Genomic DNA, 20,328 nt, shown 5'->3' on the forward strand with positions numbered 1-20,328 from the left:
TCTCCCCAAAGTCAAGTTGGAGTCAGGTAAGGAAAAAGAGCCATATTAAGACTTTATATCCCTTAGCTTAATACTTCAATTATTTTAGTCCCTAAATTTCTGCCATTACTTTTGCAGATACATACACTATCAATAATTACTTTTAATGTAACTCTCAAGAAAAAATAGAGGGGAAATTAGCACCCCCTAGGAACTGAACAGTTTAAAAATATTTATTCCAGAGTCAAATAAATTTCCCCTAATTTTCCATTTTCCTCCTTGAAATTCCCTCTTTCATGAGGTAACTGTTCAGACAGGTAATTAGATTCAATCCCAAATATGTTTGTTTCACACCAATAATTAATAAATTGATTAATCAAAGATAATTAAATATACAAGGATGATGTCTGCAGTCATTATGTTATTGAGTCCTAGACCCATTATTCCACAAGGAAATAGTTGATAAAACAAACAGGTGATCATAGGTTTCTTCATGTTGGAGAGTCAAATTTGTTCAAGTGTCAGGGTTATATAAATCCTTTCAAAAACTATGAAATGTTAATTTCTTAGTCAGTGTAATAGTCTTTCTTCAGTCTGTTCGTTAATGCTTTTTGTTTAAATAATTCAATCAGATATTTTAATTTTATGTTAATTGACAGAAAGTTAAATTTATATTAATTGACAGAAAATTGCAGAAAATGTACAAAATATTAGATATCTGCTAGTGCTGAACATAGTTTGAAGCTGAACAATTACTCTGCGGAGTAAATGTAGAATAGAAAGTTTACATTCACTTTTTGAGTATATTTTTGTATTGCAAAACATATAGTACTATTATTTATAATATAAGCTATTCTAGATAATTATCAAAAGTATATACAATTTATAAACCAGAAACTTTACTAAGTTTTTATGTGGCTAATCTGGGTTCAACTTCTTTTTATTCCATAGACACCTTACTTTTGGCCATCAAATTGTTGGGAGCCAGAAAACACAGACTATGGTTAGTGCTATGTCTTTTTACTTTATTAATTAAAGCCTACTGTCTGGATTAACACAACCTTGCATTTTATACCTTTGTCATTGAGAAAAGAAAAGTAAAATGCTAAAGATCATTGTTTCTAAAATTACTTATGAATGATCTTTCTTGAAAAATAACTAAACCTAGTGATAACTTTTTTCATGGTGACTATTATATTTGTAAAGATTTTCTCCTAGTAGATTAAAGAATTGTAAATAAGCTATTCAAATGGTTATTATTTTCATAGAGTTTTGTCTGCTAAGAAAAGAAATTTTTTTTACTTTTTTATGTGCTTTGTTCTAAATACTTTGCCTTTCAAATATTCTATCTTTTGCACTTTTATATGAGATATTCTATATGTTCAACATGGTAAGGCCAAGTGCAAGCAAAAGAAAAGGTGCAATATGAAATTTAATTGTCATGGAATTCAGTAAATTTAACACAAAATCAGTTAAATAATTAAGATTTTAGTTAACACTTCATTCACTGGTCCCACATAAGTATTTATCTTGTATCACTCAGAAAGCTTTAATTTTCTCAGGAATGAATGCATAGTTTATAAATTTCACTTTTACAAATAGTTTTTAACAGTTATTATATTATACCAACTATCGTAGATATTGGGATGTCAAAGGTGACTGATTTCACTTATACACTTATGTATGATAAAATAGATGGATGATTTTCAAAGGAGAATTATGCAGAAGGTGTCATTGCAGAGTGCCTATAAATAAACAATGGTAGGTACAAATATTTTATTCTAGCACATTCTATCAATAACCAATTTTATGGCTGGACTAACTCTAATTGGAATTATGATAGCAAAATGCCCTTACAATAACTCTCAGGATATTTAAAAAATAAAAACAAAATAGAATAATTACTAACAAGGCCTGAATATTACATAGCACACTTGGGGGTCACACAGAAGCCACAGGCTACACTGGAGAGATGATACAGCGGGTAAGGTGCTTGCCTTGCCTGCACCCGACCTGACTTCTATCCCCATCATCGCATATATTGTCACCCAAGCATGGCCAAGTGTAAACCCTGAGCATCACCAGAAGAGACCCAGGAACTTGAAAAAAAGTCAGGATTGGTCTCTGAATTTTGATGGGTTTAAGATGGAGGCCTAGGGATTCTCTGATTAATTCTTTATCAGTGAATATAAAGTGTAAAAGTGGGAATTTAAGGTGCAATAAAAAAACAAACTAGGTGGCCCAAAGGCAGTTATTTAAATTAACCAATATCTGTAAGACTCAGGTGAGGAGGCAGGATAGAAGTAGGAAATTGGGTGCACCAACTCAATCTAGCCCTGAGGCTGGTCATATGCTAATTTCTAGAAAGCTATCCTTGAAAAAGTTTAAATTGGATATCTATTCAAACCATAGAAATTCAAACCATAGAAATTCAAACCATAGAAATTAAGAAAGACACTTGGATTACAAAATAGGACTTTCATAATTTTTATATTAAATAATGTGTAAGAGTATCTTTTATTACTTGAATGTTCTAAAATGGTGCCATTTCTATATGAACTAAAAGATATTTATGTTTTATACTACTTTTGAATGAATTTTTATATAAATGCCAATTCCAATCTATTAATTGATGGTTCTGTTCTGTTCAATTATGTACTGACTAATTTTTCTGATTGCTGAATCTGTTGATGACTCTAAATGTAATCATTAATGTTCTATTTCTCTTTGGGCTATCAATTTTTGCTTCAAGTATTTTGATGTGCTCTTGTTAAAACAAATGTTAATACTTTTACTTTCATGTAGTTTTCCCAATTATGTAATGTTCTCTCTTATCTCCCTATCACTTATGTAATATTCTTACTTATTCCCAGTAATTTTTCTCAATAATTTGTCTGCTCTAATTTCTCTGAAAATAATTTAACTACTCCAATTTTCTCTTTATCTATGTTATTATGACTCAACTTTCTTTACCTCTATCTTTTTAATCTGTGTAGTTATATTTAAAAAGTAGGTTTCTTACAGTCAACATTTAGTCAGTGCTGTTTTTATTGACTCTGACAAACTTGCCGTTTTCAAACTGACCCAAAAAAATTAAGAGCTGACCTCAATTTGGAGGGGTTTGTGTGTGTGGAGGGGGGTCCGCGTGCACACTGGTGTGTGGCTTCAGCGTGGCTTCAGGAATCACACCCAGAGTATCATACATAGAAGGCAATGGCTTTACCACTTAGCCATATCTGAGACCCAAAATTCAATTTTAGAAACCAGAAAACCTGCCTGACTAGAGGTGGTTAAAAATGCTGAGAATGTCCTACTTACCTTGTTTTAAAGAATCAGAAGATGGAAATCTTGACCATAAATCTTTATTTGCAATTACACTGAAATTTTGTCTCAGGAGATCAGCCCATGAGAGAATTTATTGGTCACCCTAGTGCTCACTGATCTGCAACTTAACCTTCCTAGAAAGTGCCTTTTTTTTCTCTCAAGAATTCATTTCATACACTTGTCTCTGTTAGGATGTGTCTGAACTATCATTAGGAAACTACTGACACCAGCCAGATAGCTGTATGATTAGACTTAAAAGTTCAACTTTTATCATTTATATAATCATATTGTAGTTTACAAGAGGCTAGTAAAAAATCCGATAAACAAATGGTAACTCTAAAAAAGCAGGTACACATAGATTCCAGTAAATTAAGATAGCATGGTATAGCAATAGATATAAAACAATTAAAACAATACAAAAAATCTACACTTATTATTTGCACCAAATGAAAGACATCAAAATTTATCAAGAAATTATTAATAGAAATCAACTACAAAAATAAAATAAAAAATCCCTCAACCATATTGAGAGTAGACAATAAACTGTTCCTCAACCAAGTCAATGAGTAATTTAAAGCTGAAATTTAAAATAGCTGAAGACAGATGAAAATAAAGTCAGGAGTAACCTATATGATACAGTGTAAATGGTACCAAGAGGTAAGTGAATAACAATACTGGTCTTCAAAAAGAAACACAAAAATAAAAATAGTTCAACTTTACTGAGGAGTAACTGGGAATAGAGTAACAAAACCAAATGTTAGTAAAAGGAAAAAAATGATTAAAAATCAAAGCAGCAATAAAAGAAATAAGAATAAAAGAAAAATAGTAGCAATGAAACTTGGAGCTGGGTACATCTGGTCTGACCAGAGAAGCTGGGAATCCCCTTCCCAGTGGGATTATTCCCCCTGCTCTAATACATGGGCATCAATCACTGTCCTCCCAGAAGTCACAGGATACCTGTCCTGTCCACTATCTCTGGGCCCACAAAGGGAATGAGACCCCACCTCTAATGAGAATATGCATAAAGGAAAGACCATAAGCCTATATCCCATACATATAAACTTCAACGGAAGCTTTGAACAGCAACTTCACAACTGCTGGGCAAAAGATCAAGGAGCTTCAAGAAGAGTTGGAGGAAACCACTAGAAAACAACAGAAGATATAAAATAATGTGAAAAAAATTGAACAACATGCCAGATAGCTATGGGATGAGTTCGAGAGGAACAATATAAGAATTATGGAAGTCCATAAAAAACAGAAAGGCATATTTTGATGAAGAAATAATATTTAAGGAAATTATTGAAAGGAAATCTCTAGATTTGAGGATTACAGGCACCTAGATTCAAGAGGCCTAAATGGCCCCATTGAAAACAGATTGAAGTAGGAAAACTTCAAGGCACGTTGAACACAAAATGACAAATTCCAAATACAGAGCCAGAATACTGAAAGAAGCAAGACCTAAAAACGAACCTACATACAAAGGAAACCCCATAAGATTCGTGGTAGATCTATCAAATGAGATTCTACAAGTCAGAAGAGAAAGGAGAAGTATATCAGAGAAACCAAACAAAATGAACAAATCACAAGAATAGTCTATCCACCTAGATTATCACTTAAGTTTTAAAGAATGAAACAAAGCCTGATGAATGGGCAACAGTTAGGGAATTCGTATCCTTGAAATCAGACTTACATGAATCATTAAGGGAGCTTCTTTAAAGAACAGGATAAACTTCTCAATAATCACATTGAATATGGCATTCACTCATGATGCTTGTATTTGCCTACTAAAAATTAAGGAGCATATGTTTTCTCATAGCTTGCTAAGGGATATTGTACACTTGTAATAATTAATTAATGTCTCAATTTTATTGAATTTTCTGTTTTATCAGTCTATTTTTTTTATAAGAATGTCTTAAGAACAGGAAAATAATAAAGGGAAAGAAAGGCTAGTGGAAGAGGTATTGGTTGAAAACTTCCCCATTCACTGGCAGAACAACAATGTACAGATTTAAAAGGATCACAGAATACCAAAAATACACAACAAAATAGAGCAAGACACATTGTAATAAAAAATGGCAAGAAGCAGAGAGATAGATTACTTAAAGAGGCAAGAGAGAAGCAAAATCTAAAGTGTGCAAGGAAAATGCCCTATCGACTGTGCTATTGCTCCAGCCTCTGACATTTATATTTGATAGAGAGATAAAATAAATTCTCAGACAAATAAGAAGTTGTGACATTCATGACACATATTCCAGCCCTGTAACAAATACTATAAGATTTTCTAAATCAAGTCTAAGTGCAAGAATAATAAACAAAATTTTTATAGGAAAATAATAAAAACTCATCGATTTTAATAATTTCTCTGATTACCAAGGAACTAAACCCTCTCATCAAAAGACATAGAGTGACTGGATGGATGAGGAAACAAAATTCATTGATTTGCTTCTTACAGAAAATACACCTAAATTCACAGGATAAATACAAAATCAGAATGAAAGGATGGAATCACAGAAGTGAATAGTAGGCAAAAAAAAAAAAGCTGGAAAGCAGTAATTACATCAGACTAAATAGCATTGGATCTAAGCAAAGTAATTAGAGAGAGAAAGACGTTATTGTTTAAGGAAACAATAGATTACAAAAAACTAACTATACCCGATATGCACCAAATGAAGAGTCGGCAAAGTTTAAAAGCTGCTGCTCAAAGAAATAAAGAAACACAGTGATGAATATACTGATGAGTAGTGGTAGACTTCAATATTCAACTTTAAGTATGAGACAGACCAATCAGACAGACAATCAGTAAAGAGACAAGAGTCCCAAATGACAAAGAAGTGGGATTAATTGACATATAAAGAAATCTTTATCCTAAAAATGCCAAAAACACATTATGTTTTAGTAAACATGGAATATCCTAGTGGATAGATTTCACAATATAAGTAGATTAAACACACATACATTTGAGAGTATAAAAAGCACAGAACCATCCTCTCGAATCACAATGCCAAAAATGGTATAAATTAATCATAAAAGCAGATAGGGAAAAATGCCAACACCTAGAAGCTGAGCAAAGCTCTGCTAATAATAACCCATCAAAGTGGAAATCAAAGAAAAAGTTTATTTCTTGAAACTGTTCAAATGAAAATGTAGTCAGATCAAATAAATCAACAGATATTGAGAGAAAACCAGGATGAAGCCAAGAGGGATAACGTAAGAATCACTGGAGTTCCAAAGGGACAGGAAGAAAACCTTGATGAAACAACTGTCAAGGCCATCATTGCTGAGAAGTTCCCAGAGCTGAAGAGTGCATGTACCCGGATCCAAGAGGGTTGAAGGGTACCAGCTAAAATAATATTATAAGAAACATCCTAATCAGAATGATGAAAATCATAGACTACAGAAAGCAGCAAGATCAAAGAAGGAAATTGCTTATAAATGAGCATCCTTAAGATTTACAGTAGACTTATCTGATGGAGCTCTCCAGACCTGAAGACAGTTGGGGGAAAAAAACTCAGTGAAATTAATTCCTCACCAAGAATACCCAGCTAGACTTTAATTCATACTTGAAGGAACAATACACAGCTTCACAGACAAACTCAGGAACTTCATAGACTCAAAACCATGGCTACAGGAAAACACTAAGCGGGTCACTTAAAGACAAGACAAGCCCCTCAAAACCAGCAAACTCCTTCAGAAATATGGAACAAAACACCATACCAATAATCTCTTTCAATGTCAATGAGCTAAATGTACCAATTAAGAAACACAGAGTGCAGGATGAATCAGAACCCAGCATCCTGCTGCCTGAAAGAAACACATCTGAACAATAAGAGCAAACACAGACTGACAGTTAAAGGCTGGAAAACAGTTCTATAAGCGAGCAACTCCCTTGACAAAGCTGGGATGGCCATACTAGGATCAGACCACATAGACTTCAGGCTGAAGAAGGTGATAAGAGATAGTGAAAGTAATTTCTCAATGACCAGCGAACTGTACATCAGGAAGAACTCACACTCCTAAGTATATATGTACCTAACAAGGGTCCAGAAAATACTTAAAACAACTGCTCATAGACTTGAAGAAAGACGTCGATAGCAGCACAATAATAGATGGAGATTTCACACCACTTTATCACTTCTTGATAGATCAACCATATATTTTGAGGTCCAGAAGCTTCTTAATTTAATGTAGTACCTTTTGTTTACTTGCTTGGTCAGTGATGTTTCATCTTTAAAGATGCACCTCAAAAGATATGGTGACCGAGAAACAGATATCCCACAGAGTGGGAAAAATATATACCCCAAACCCACCAGATAAGGGCTTAATATCCAAGATATAAGGCACTGATAGAACTTTATAATAAATAAACCTCCAACCTCATCAAACAATGGGGAGAAGAAATAAACAAAAACTTTCTCAAAGAAGAAATACAAATGGACAATTAACACTTGAAAAAATGCTCTACATCACTAATTATCAGGGAGATTCAAACCAAAACAACAATGATGATACAATGTGGTGTATCATCTTACACCACAGAGATTGGCACACATCAAAAAGAATAACAATTGCCAGTGCTTTCTAGGAAGAAGGGAGAAAGACACTCTCATTCATTGTTGGTGGAAATGACGACTGGTCCAGCCTTTTTTTGAAAACTATATGAGCATTGCTCAAAAAAAAAAAACAGAGAAATAGAGCTCCCATATGACCCAACAATATCACTTCTGGAAATATACCCCATGGGTGCAAAAACACACAGCAGAAATGAAATCTGAAATTGTATGTTCATTGCAGCACAATAGCCAGAATCTGGAAACAACCTGAGTGTCTGAGAGCAGACGACTGGTTAAAGAAACAATGGTATATCTACACAATGGAATACTATACAGCTGTTAGAAAAAATGAAGTAACAGGATTCGCTTATAAATGAATGGAAATGGAGAGTATCATGCTAAATGAAATAAGTCAGAAGGAGAAGGACAAACAGAATGACTTCACTCATTTGTGGAATATAAGGAAAAAAGAGAAAGAAGGGGCCAGAGCAATAGCACAGCGGGTAGGGCGTTTGCCTTGCATGCAGCCAACCCGGGTTTGATCCCAGCATCCCATGTGGTCCCCCAAGCACTGTCAGGAGTAATTCCTGAGTGCAAAGCCAGGAATGACCACTGAGCGTTGCTGGGTGTGACCCCCCCCAAAAAAAAGGAAAAAAGAGAAAGAAAATGTAGTAAGAGACTAACACCCAAGGACAGTAGAAGCAAAGGTCAGGATGAATGGTCCATAGTTGGAAGCCTGCTTCATGGTCTGGGGGAAATGTCATTTCTTTAAATGAGTGATAATTTATATGCATTTCATAGTCAGTAATACCATTTTCAGGAAATGCATTTTCTCAAGTCAAGCCATTAAAACTGAAAGAAAGTTTCTGTTACTGTTCACACAATTAATGGTAGAATTTAGTATTTGGCTTTGGAAAATATTTTTTTAACCTGAAAGTTAATGATAGAATGAATCTTTATACCTGATGGCATAGGTTCAGCATATGATTCTCTCATTAGTAACTGAAGTTTTTCATTCTATAGAGTTGTATCAAAACTACTTCTAAGCCCAATGAATCATGTTAAAAAGTCTTATAGTATATGTTCAAATCATTCAGATCAAATTTTGCTGGTAGAATTTTGATTGTATTATCTCAATCAACAGAGATACTTAAACTGCATTAAATCACTATAGACAAAGGCTATCATAAGAATACTGGGGGCGGGGCTGGAGCAATAGCACAGCAGGTAGGGCATTTGCCTTGAATGCAGCCAACCCCGGTTAGATTCCCAGCATCCCATATGGTCCCCTGAGCACCGCCAGGAGTAATTTCTGTGTATACAGCCAGGAGTAACCCTTGTGCATCACCAGGTGTGAACCAAAAAGCAAAAAAAAAAAAGAATAAAAAGAATACTGGGGAAACCAAATCAAGACAGTCAACTTTAAATCCAAATAGTTTTTAAATTTACTGTTAATATAACAATTACTTACACTAAAACACTCCCTTGCCTGAGAATGGCAATGTCAGTGTTAATCCAGTCATATAAAAAATAAGATTTGAAAGGAAGCTGAGAGATTGTTCAGTTATGCCTCTCAGCTAAGATGAGCGAACAGAGATAATAGAGATTGACAGTACTCTTCATGCCAAGGTCACAGATTTCAATAATGACTAACTGTAGAATATACTACAATGCTAAGAAGTAGTAAAATGCCTGAATTGCTACTTCATAAAGAATGAAAAATGATTATCAGAAGCTTACTCTTAAATGGTTGCAACTTTTCTCATGTTAGTAAGTGTAACAAAGGGTTCTGGATTTAGCTCAATAGTAGAATACATCCTTGCTTGCTTGTATAAGGTCCTGAGTTTGATAGCCAGTACTGTAAATAATGTATAACTGTATCACTGTCATCCCATTGTTCATCCATTTGCTCAAGCGGGCGCCAGTAACGTCTCCATTCATCCTAGCTCAGATTTTAGCAGCCTCTCTTTACTCATCCTTCCCAACAGTGCCACATTGGAGGCTCTTTCAGGGTCAGGGTAATGAGACCCATCATTTTTACTGTTTTTGGCATATCAAATATGCCACAGGGAGCATGCCAGGCTCTGCCGTGTGGGCAGGATACTCGAGGTAGCTTGCAGGGTTCTCCGAGAGGGAGAACTAGACAATAAGTGGTCTCAAAGGCACAAATGTGACGCACACTTCTGAGAGCTTTGTTTTATAGTATCTGGATCTTAGCCATTGATGGGATTACACAGTGCTGGGGGAAGTTTGTGGGTGTGATTACTGTAAATAATGTAAATACAAATATGCAGTGCCATTGTACTTTTCATTGTTATGTAACAAATTCTGACATTTTATGTGACTGACCTGGGGTATCCTTTCTTGTTGTATTGAGGCATCAAGGCTTGTTAAAAAACTGTACTCTTTATGTCATAGAATATTTTTTCTAAGGCATCCTGCTGTTGCTCTCTGGTCTCTTTGTAAAGCTTTGACAGACTTCTATAATAGAAATAGAGATAATACATTGCCTCCTTTAGTTCACTATGCTGTTAAATTCCTATACCTCCAGCTGATTCCCTAGAGGAGAAAGCAAAGAGACAAGGCCTGTAAAACCTGAAACACATTTCTGTTTTAGACATATTTCGCGCCCTGAGAAATAGCAATGTCTTTCTTTAGATTAAAAGGGGACCTAGACTTTCTCTTCAGTTTATTAGTCCAATTCTCTGCTGAGCCACTAGATGAAATAAACCTTCAGTTAAAATAGTTGCTGACTTTTAAGAATAAAATTATCACAGCAGACCAAGTCCTGTGGACCACATGTAAGTATAATATGCAGAACATCAGATGGGGGCACAAAACCACCCCCTGCTGCACTCAGGGCTTTCTTCGGGCACTGTGCCTGGGGATTATACCTAACCTCCTGCTGGTGCTCAAACTTCCTTCTTATACTGTGACCTGGGTTTTCATCTGTCACTGTCACTGTTATCCTGTTGCTCACCGATTCGCTCGAGCGGGCACCAGTAAGACTTGTTACTGTTTTTGGCATATCAAATATGCCCCGGGTAGCTTGCCAGGCTCTGTTATGTGGGCAAGATACTCTTGGTAACTCGCCGGGCTCTCCGAGAGGAGCGGAGGAATCGAACCCGGGTCAGCCATGTGCAAGGTGAACGCCCTACTGGCTGCGCTATCGCTCCAGTCCGAGGTTTCATATTTCTGCTTCTTAGCTGTTTCTGCTCTCTGATTGATTATGCACTTCGGATCTCATATACCCTATGAACAATCAGATCACATATTTATATGATAGACTAATCAGAATCCCAACTACCATAATTGTCACTCCTCTCATGCAGTAACCTGAGATCAGTACTCGTTAGTTATTTCTAATTTTTGGTTTGTGGGACTGATCAAATATGGCATGTGGGAGTAACTGAAGGTTTTTCTTGTCTATCCCCTTCCTCCTTGTTTTCTCTTCATTCAGTCCCTTCTTCCTTGTTTCTTCATTATATGACCCCCTCTTATAATGTGTTTTCTGAAAAAAGATCACTAATCTGTTAGGCTACTGTAACAGTGTCTTTAACTAATGCTGTTAGCTATTGTTGCCTGCGCTTTGAAGGTTAAATTCTGTTGGAAGGTTGGTGCATTACCTTTGGGAGGGTATTTAATGAGATATATATTTCCATAATATGCAATCTTTGTATGAATGTACAATCTTCGAGTTAACTTTATGTTTAGTGTTTAGAGATTCTTATCTTCATTTAATGTGTCCATGCCTCAAGCTAAACAGAATCTCACATAGCAGAGCCTGGTAAGCTACCTGTGGTGTATTCAATATGCCAAAAACAGACCCTGAATGCGACAGTGTCGAATGACACATTACTGGCGCCTGCTGGAGCTAATTGATGAGCAACAGTGATACAGTGATGCCTCAAGCTACTATAGTTAACTATATTACTATAGTTAATAAGAAAATCTTGTCTTTATTTTTATTATTCTTGGTTTTGGGACACTCTTGCACTCCTGACACTATGCTCAAATATCACCCCTGGCAGACTCTGGGAACCGTATATGATGCCAGAAACAGAACCAAGGTTAACAGCCTGCAAGGCTTACCCCAATACTACCTCGTTGGCCTCAGATATTACTAACCTTTGCCAGTGAAGTTCAGCAAATTCTTACTGAGCATCTAAAGATATACAAACCTTCTGTTCAGAACATGGCAGGAAAAAATTGAGCAAGAAATAATCCCTGTCAAGAGAGCTCACAGTCAAGAAGAGGGAGCAAGCAGGATTCAAAATCAAATTTTATACTTCAACTTATCTCTAACCTGACCATTTGATGACCTCTAATTTTAGGATTATATACCCCTTCAGAGTCTTGAAACACCACAAATTAACATTTCTACAAGAACCCTGAATACCTTTATTTGTTTACCATACTCCCTGCATGATGCATTTTGAATCAGACAAAATAGGATTCATATCTTGATAATGCATTTAACAGCTATGACATTCTGTCAGTGGCAATATTTTTAACTTCAAGACAGAGCCTGGAAAGCTACCCTTGGTGTATTGGATATGCCACAAACAGTAACAATAAGTCTCACAGTGAGAGACGTTGCTGGTGCCTGCTCGAAAAATCATGAGCAACGGGATGATATTATTTAAGATCTTCATGAAAATGTGTGAAAGATTGTTAATGTATGCAATGAAGTGCAAAATAAAAATATTGTTTTACTTAATGTTTTAAAAAAATATTTATCTCTTTGTGCCTGTAGAATTTTTCCATAGGCTTAGACCAAGATACACTTTATTGCCTTGATATCCTGTGTTAAATAGCACTGTAGCACTTCGTCCTGTTGTTCATCGATTTGCTTGAGTGGGCACCAGTAACGTCTCCTTTGTGAGACTTGTTGTTACTGTTTTTGGCATATTGAATACATCATGGGTAGCTTGCCAGGTTCTGCCGTGTGGGCAGGATACTCTCGGTAGATTGCTGGATTCTCCAAGAGGGACAGAGGAATCGAACCCACAGAAGAACCCAAAGAAGATATTCCAGATCTTCTTTACCCATTGTATCACTGTATCGCTGTCATCCTGTTGTTCATCAATTTACTCAAGTGGGCACCAGGAACGTCTCTATTACACTCAGCCCTGAGATTTTAGCAGCCTCTCCTTACTTGTCTTTCCCAATAATTGGAAGCTCTTTCAGGATAATGGGAATGAGACCTATTGTTACTGTTTTTGCATATCGAATACACCACAGGTAGCTTGCCAGGCTCTGCCATACAGGCGGGATACTCTTGGTAGCGGTAGCTTTCCGGGCTCTCCAAGAGGTATGTTATATATCTTTTACTATATTTGGGTTATGAATACACAATGGGGAGCTTGCAAGTCTTTCCTATGTGGGCAATTGACTCGGTAACTTTTTGGGTTCTCCAAGAGGGAGAACAAGGCTATTAGATGCTGCGCAGTGAGGAGGGAAAGGCAACCTGTCCCCTCCAAGAGGCCCCGGTGAAGACAGCTAGGCACAGGGTGCAAGCGACTCTGCATTGATCTCTTCTGGAAGCTTGGTTTTATAGTCTCTGGATGTTGGTCGTTGGTGGGATTACATGGCGCCATGGACAGTTTGTGGTTGTGGCTGTCCACTGGAAAATGGAGGGTCTAGGTGGAGAAGGCAAACTCCCAATCTGAGCAGGCTTGGAGATCTCAGCCCCGGGTCTTGCACACCTGGGTTCCTCTGACAGTCCCTTCATGCGTGAGGCTTGTCTGAATGTGTGAAAAATGGCCTTCGACATGGCTGTGGCTGGGTTCCAGAAGTCTTCTTTGCCCAACTCCACAGAAATAGAAATGCATCCACTAACTCATAATAAAGGAGAAAATGTATTTTAAATGTTTTTCAAATTTAAATTTCTAATGCTTTATCTCTCTATGCAATTGGAAAGATTTAGAGAGCAGAAGCAAAATGGAAAAGTTGGAGAATAAATGCTGCCCTTGGTAAATTGTGGATTAAAAAGATATTTTTGTTGTAACTCTAAATAATTTTGCTCCAGAGATACAAAATAAATTGTTTTCTTTCATTCTTCACATGTGGATATGCACTGTAGGTAGCTGCTATACTTGGCACACATTCCTACCAAATGCAACAGAGCATGCCTTAAGGGAAGTTGACGCATGTTAACAGACTGATCTTTTCTGGGAAAGGTTTGTGAATTTCTTACTTCTAGCACATGTAGTATCTTACTGAAAAAAACTGAAGGAATTCAGGGCTTTTATCCATCCTGACGCTCTCTCTCAAAAGAAAGAAATGACCTATGCTAGAGCCTAAACACGCTAAGAACAAAAAGACACAATAATGAGAAAAGAAATTGATGAATGTTTAAATAATCATTGATTATCCTTAAAAATGATAAATTTTAGAGTTTTAATCAAAGTGTAACTACAATAGCATAAAACAATGTTATGAAAACTCATATATCATGTCTGATGTTAGATAGTATTTCAAAATGACAATCTCAGGGAATAAATAATAAAAGAGAAATATATTATATTTTCCCTTGAGATATTCATGAAAACATTCTAGAATGTTTATATTTAAGGGATTAAATTTTTTGTCTTTAAAAAAATTGTTTATTGGGGCTGGAGCAATAGCGCAGCAGGTAGGGTGTTTGCCTTGCACACGGCCGATCCGAGTTTGATTTCCAGCATCCCATATGAATCCCTGAGCAGGGGTATTTCCTGAGTGCAGAGCCAGGAGTAACTCCTGTGCATCGCCGGTGTGGACTCCTCAAAAAATTGTTTATTCAAAATATCATGAATATTTTCCTTCTGAGAAACTGTCATATAAAGGGAAAATTTTTTCAGTAATTAACATTTAAAAATAATTATATGGAAGATATACTGACATATTTTATTTATATAGCTTATTTATATAGCTTTTATATTTTAGTAATAATAAAACTAAAGATGAAGAGTACTTTCATGAAAATTTTTATTATAGTATGGGTACTTTTAAGAATTAAAATATTTATAAATAAATATTTATATAGTAAAAACAAATTTATGAACTTATGTTTATTAATATGTTATTATATTTTAATAGACACAATATAACCAGATACTTGTTTCAGAAGGAACACAAAATCTCTTCCATAAAGTAGCTTATGTATGTATTAATTTTCTTTGTTAGAATTCATTGGATTCTAAAAGGTGATTAAACAATTTTTTAAAAAATATATCATGCTGATGAATTGCATGATTTGCAAACATTTTAATTTATGCTGAAGTGAAAACAAGATAAGAAAAGCATTCTTATTGCATTGTTCTGATATGGATGCATGAACAAAAGAATATTACAAGTCCTTTTTAAAAAAATTTTATTGAATCACTGTGAGATAGTTCTAAGTTTTCATGTTTGGGTTACAATCACACAATGATCAAACACCCATCCTCCAGAGTGCACATTCCCCACCACCAATAGCCCTAGTATAACCCCCATTTCCCACCCTCCCCCTGCCTCCATGGCAGACAATATTCCCCATACTCTCTCTCTACTTTGGGGCATTATGGCTTGCAACACAGACACTGAGAAGTCATTATGTTTGGTCCATTATCAACTTTGGGCACACATCTCCCATCCCAGCTGATTCCTCCAGCCATCATTTTCTTACTGATCCCTTCTCTGTTCCATCTGCCTTCTCCTCTCTGCTCATGAAGAAGTCTTCCAGCTATGGGGTAACTCTCCTGGCCCTTGTATCTATCTACTTTCTTTGGTTGTCAGCCTCATGTTTGTTATTCTATACTCCACAAATGAGTTCAGTCCTTCTATGTCTCTCCCTCTCTTTCTGACTCATTTCACTTGGCAATGATACTCTCCATGTCTATTCATTTATAAGCAAATTTCATGATTTCATCTCTCCTAACAGCTGCATAGTATTCTGTTGTGTAGATGTACCAAAGTTTCTTTAATGAATCATCTGTTCTGGGGCACTTGGGTTGTTTCCAGATTTTGGCTACTGTGAACAGTACTGCAATGTACAGATGTCATTTATACTTGTGCTTTTCTACATCCTCAAGATATATTCCCAGAAGTGGTATTGCAGGGTCATAGGGAAGCTCAATTTCTAGTTTTTGAAGGAATATCCATATTGTTTTCCAGAAAGGCTGGACCAGTCAGCATTCCTACCAACAGTAAAAGAGCGTTCCTTTCTCCCCCACATTCATGCCAGCACTGGTTGCTTTTGTTCTTTTGAATGTGTGCCACTCTCTGTGGTGTGAGATGATATCTCATTGTTGTTTTGATTTTCATCTCCCTGATGACTAGCAATGTGGAGCATTTTTTCATGTGCCTTTTGAAAGGCCATTCTTAAAGTGGATGGATATTACACACTTCAGGCAGAAAAACATTAAGAGTATTGCAAAATAATTTTCAATAAAATATTGTCAGTTTGTCATCATCATCATCATCATCATCATCATCATCGCCATCGTCATCGTCATCATTCCATTGATCATCAAATTTCTCGAGCGGCTCCAGTAACATCTCCATTTGTCCTAGCTCTGAGATTTTAGAAGCCTCACTTGACTCGTCTTTTCCAATGGTGCCGCATTGGAGGCTCTTGCAGGGTTAGGGGAATGAGACCCACCATTGTTACTGGTTTTGGCATATGAATACACCATGGGGAGTTTGCAAGACTCTTCCCATGTGGGCAGGAAACTCTCTGTAGCTTGCCAGGTTCTCCCAGAGGGAGAACTAGGCTATAAGCTTCTGGGAGCTTGGTTTTATAGTCTCTGTATGTTGGCCGTTGGTGGGATTACACGGCGCCGGGGACAGTCCCTGGGTGTAACTGCTTAGCTACTGGAAAATGGGGAATCTGTGTGGAAGAGGCCCAGTCCCGATCCAAGCAGGCTTGGAGGTCTCAGCCCCGGATCCCACACACCTGGGTTCCTCTGCTGATTCCTTCATGTGTGAGGGTCATCCGAACGTGTGGAGATGGGCCTTGAGCATGGCTGTGGCTAGGCTCCGGAGGTCGTTGACTGAGGGAGCTCTGCTCAGGGCTGGGAGGGAAACTGAATCCCACCCGCTCCGAGGTGCCCTGGGGAAGACAGTCAATCACAGGGGCAAGAGACTTTCTGCCAGTCAGTATGTACTAATATTAAATAATAGGGGAGAAAATGCTAGTTTCAGTATAAACTGAGAAAGGAGAAAAGAAATTGACACCTAGAAAGCCCTTCTATACTACAAATTATTTTTGCTAGTTTACCTGAAAACTAGAATTTTTTCTTAAGACTTTTTTATGTGTAACTTATGTTGTATTGGGTTAATCTTCATGATTATAAGCATGAAAGATAATAAGCATGAAAGAATCAAAGAAAATATCATGTATGCTTCCACTTGCATAGTCAGTGCTGTTTTATCCTTAAAGATGCTTTTAGCTTCAATGTCATGGAGAGCTTTGCCTACATTTTCCTCTATGTACCTTACAGATTTTTTGGTATATCTACACAATGGAATACTATGCAGCTGTTGGGAGAGATGAAGTCATGAAATTTGTATATAAATGGATAGACATGGAGAGTATCATGCTAAGTGAAATGAGTCAAAAAGAGGGGGACAGACATAGAAGGACTGCACTCATTTGTATAGAATAACATCACATGAGGCTGACACCCAAGGACAGTAGATACAAGGGCCAGGAGGATTGCCCCATAGCTGGAAGCCTGCTTCATGAGCAGAGGGGAGAAGGCAGATGGAATAGAGAAGGGATCACTAAGAAAATGATTGCTGGAGGAATCAGTCGGGATGGGAGATGTGTGCTGAAAGTAGATAATGGACCAAACATGATGACTTCTCAGTGTCTGTGTTGCAAACCATAATGCCCCAAAGTAGAGAGAGAGTATGGGGAATATTGTCTGCCATGGAGGCAGGGGGAGGATGGAAAGGGGGGGTTATACTGGGGATATTGGGGGTGGGTAATGTGTTCTGGTGGAGGGATGGTTGTTTGATCATTGTATGATTGTAACCCAAACATGAAAGCTTGTAACCATCTCACAGTGATTCAATAAAATTAAAAAGAAAAAGAAGAAAAAGAAAATATCATATATAAAGCCTGTGGCTATATAATACAGATGGTTCTTTAAGACTCAGAAAATATATTATTATTACAAAAAAAATCTTTCAAGATCTCCACTCTGCCTAAATTATTTGCCTAGATCTTGTCAGCTCTTACACCAAACTTGTGAAGTCACTTGTAAATTTAAGGATTACTTTAAAAATAGTTTAATTATTTTTAAATGGTAGAACTAATATTTTTATTTTATTTGTGCAGTGCCAGTACTCCTCATCTGCTACCAGAGTATTGTACACCATATCCCACCACCAGAATACTTAGATCTTTCCATCATCCCAAGATTCTTTCTTCCCATCACTACTCCTCAGCACTCTTACTGAGGTCATAGTTCTTTTGACTCCATCTCAGGGTTCTCCTCATTGGGAATTGTCTACTCTCTTGCTTTTTTCCCTATACTCCACAAATAACTGAGATAATCTGGCACTCATATTTTTCTTTGTGGTTCACTTCACATAGTAAGAGTCCCTCTAATTCCATCTAAGTTGTAGCATACTGAATGATTTCACTTTTCCTCAAGTTCTAATTAATATACATATACATATATATATTGCAATTTTATTCAGTCATGTGATTTGGAGAACTTGGATTTGCAATAATATTTTTTGTTTTGTTGGTAAGTGACCAGATATGGAATCTTATGGTCAAATGGGAGCTCTAGTATCGATTTTGTCTGTCTGTTTTTATTATATTCGGCAGTACTCAGGGTTTACGCTTGACTTTGTCAGCATCCATTCCTCACAGTGAAGAAGCTGTATGTGGTGTTGAGGATCAAAACACGGTCAGTTATATGCAAGACAAACATCCTAACTCCTGTACTATTTCTCCAGTCACTTTCTTTAATTTTTTTGAGAAGTCTTTATACTGTTTTCCAAAGAGGCGGAACCAAGCAGAATTACTACCAGCAGTTTCTTTTTTTTGCCACCAGCACTTGTTTTCAAACTTTTTGACATAGGCCTATTGGTGTAAGATGACTACTCACTGTTATTTTGATTTGCATTTCATAAGGAATTAGTGATGATGAATATTAACTCTTTTTTTTAAAATTTTTGTGCCTAGGACAATATCCAGAACTTAAGTGTTTAATAAATACTTATTACATTAAGTTAATGAATGAATAAGGGAAGAGTTTGAATCTTAGAATATATTATGTAGTCCTGTATAGAGAGCAACTACGTATGCTAAAATTGGTAGAGAGGAAATAATGTAATATTGAGAATAATAGCATTTAATTTGACCATCTCTGGATAATAATAAGGAGATTTGTGTTTATCCTTTGCAGACCTTGGTTTTGGAATATAACACTGACAATTTATTACCATAGTTTGAAATTGCAGTCAAAAAAGCATACCAAATAATTTTCTTAGAATTTATAAAGAGATTTCATGGGGTTTAATTGAATAATGTTATAAATATTTCAAAGTTATTTAGATGAAGAAAGCCATGTGGAATACTTTCTTAACTTCATTTACTAAATAAATTTATAATTGTTATGAACCTCAGAAGAGAATAGAAGCCACATATATAAAATAAACATAGGCCATTTAAATATAATTAGAGTATATGTCATATAAACTTTGACTTATATTATGTATATTCTTTATAAGGAGATATTTTTAGAAATGTTTACCATAAACTACCTTCCCTAGAATCAATATGCTTGTGGGTAAGATTTTACTAACCTCTCTGTCTCTTTACTATTTTAGAAACTTGTTTTGAAACATCTTCAGCCAGTTGAAACTGACTTCTATTACCTAGCCTTGACAACATTAGCTAAACTCTTTTCCATCCGAATTCTTCTATTTCACATCTAGTAAAATAATAACAAAAATAAACAAACTTGGAATACTTGAAGTCGCCATAGTATCAAGCCAAAGGACAAAAGTGACTTCTACATTAAATTGTATGTGAAGTAGTTATGTAGGTATCCACTTATCTATGAAAAGCATAGTAAAATAGATATTAGTTGTCATTGTTCATTTGCATCTCTTCCTAGTTTAACATAAAGGAATAATAGGACCACAGAGACAGTTCAGTGGATAGAGTACTTGCCTTACATGTGACAGATTCAGGTTCTATCCCAAATCCCATATGGTCCTTTGAGCCCCACCAGAAGTGATATCTGAACACAGAGCCAGGATTAATTCCTAAGCACCATCAGATGTGATTCAAAAGGAAAGAAAGAAAGAAAGAAAGAAAGAAAGAAAGAAAGAAAGAAAGAAAGAAAGAAAGAAAGAAAGAAAGAAAGAAAGAAAGAAAGAAAGGAAGAAAGAAAGAAAGAAAGAAAGAAAGAAAGAAAGAAAGAAAGAAAGAAAGAAAGAAAGAAAGAAAGAAAGAAAGAAAGGAAGGAGGAAGGAAGGAGGAAGGAAG

General features: G+C 36.2%; 1 protein-coding gene across 4 annotated transcripts in view; it reads left to right on the forward strand.

The window, feature by feature from the left end:
• Positions 1 to 20,328, forward strand: part of RGS7 (regulator of G protein signaling 7) — a 467,594-nt gene that overhangs the window by 327,939 nt on the left and 119,327 nt on the right. For all 4 annotated transcript variants that reach the window (XM_055147307.1, XM_004619017.2, XM_004619018.2 and 1 more), the window contains exon 6: positions 931 to 982. In XM_055147307.1, the coding sequence (XP_055003282.1) occupies positions 931 to 982 (52 nt within the window). The remainder of the gene's footprint in view (positions 1 to 930; positions 983 to 20,328) is intronic.

Source organism: Sorex araneus, chromosome 9, assembly GCF_027595985.1.
Source record: "Sorex araneus isolate mSorAra2 chromosome 9, mSorAra2.pri, whole genome shotgun sequence".
Taxonomy (NCBI): Eukaryota; Metazoa; Chordata; class Mammalia; order Eulipotyphla; family Soricidae; genus Sorex; species Sorex araneus.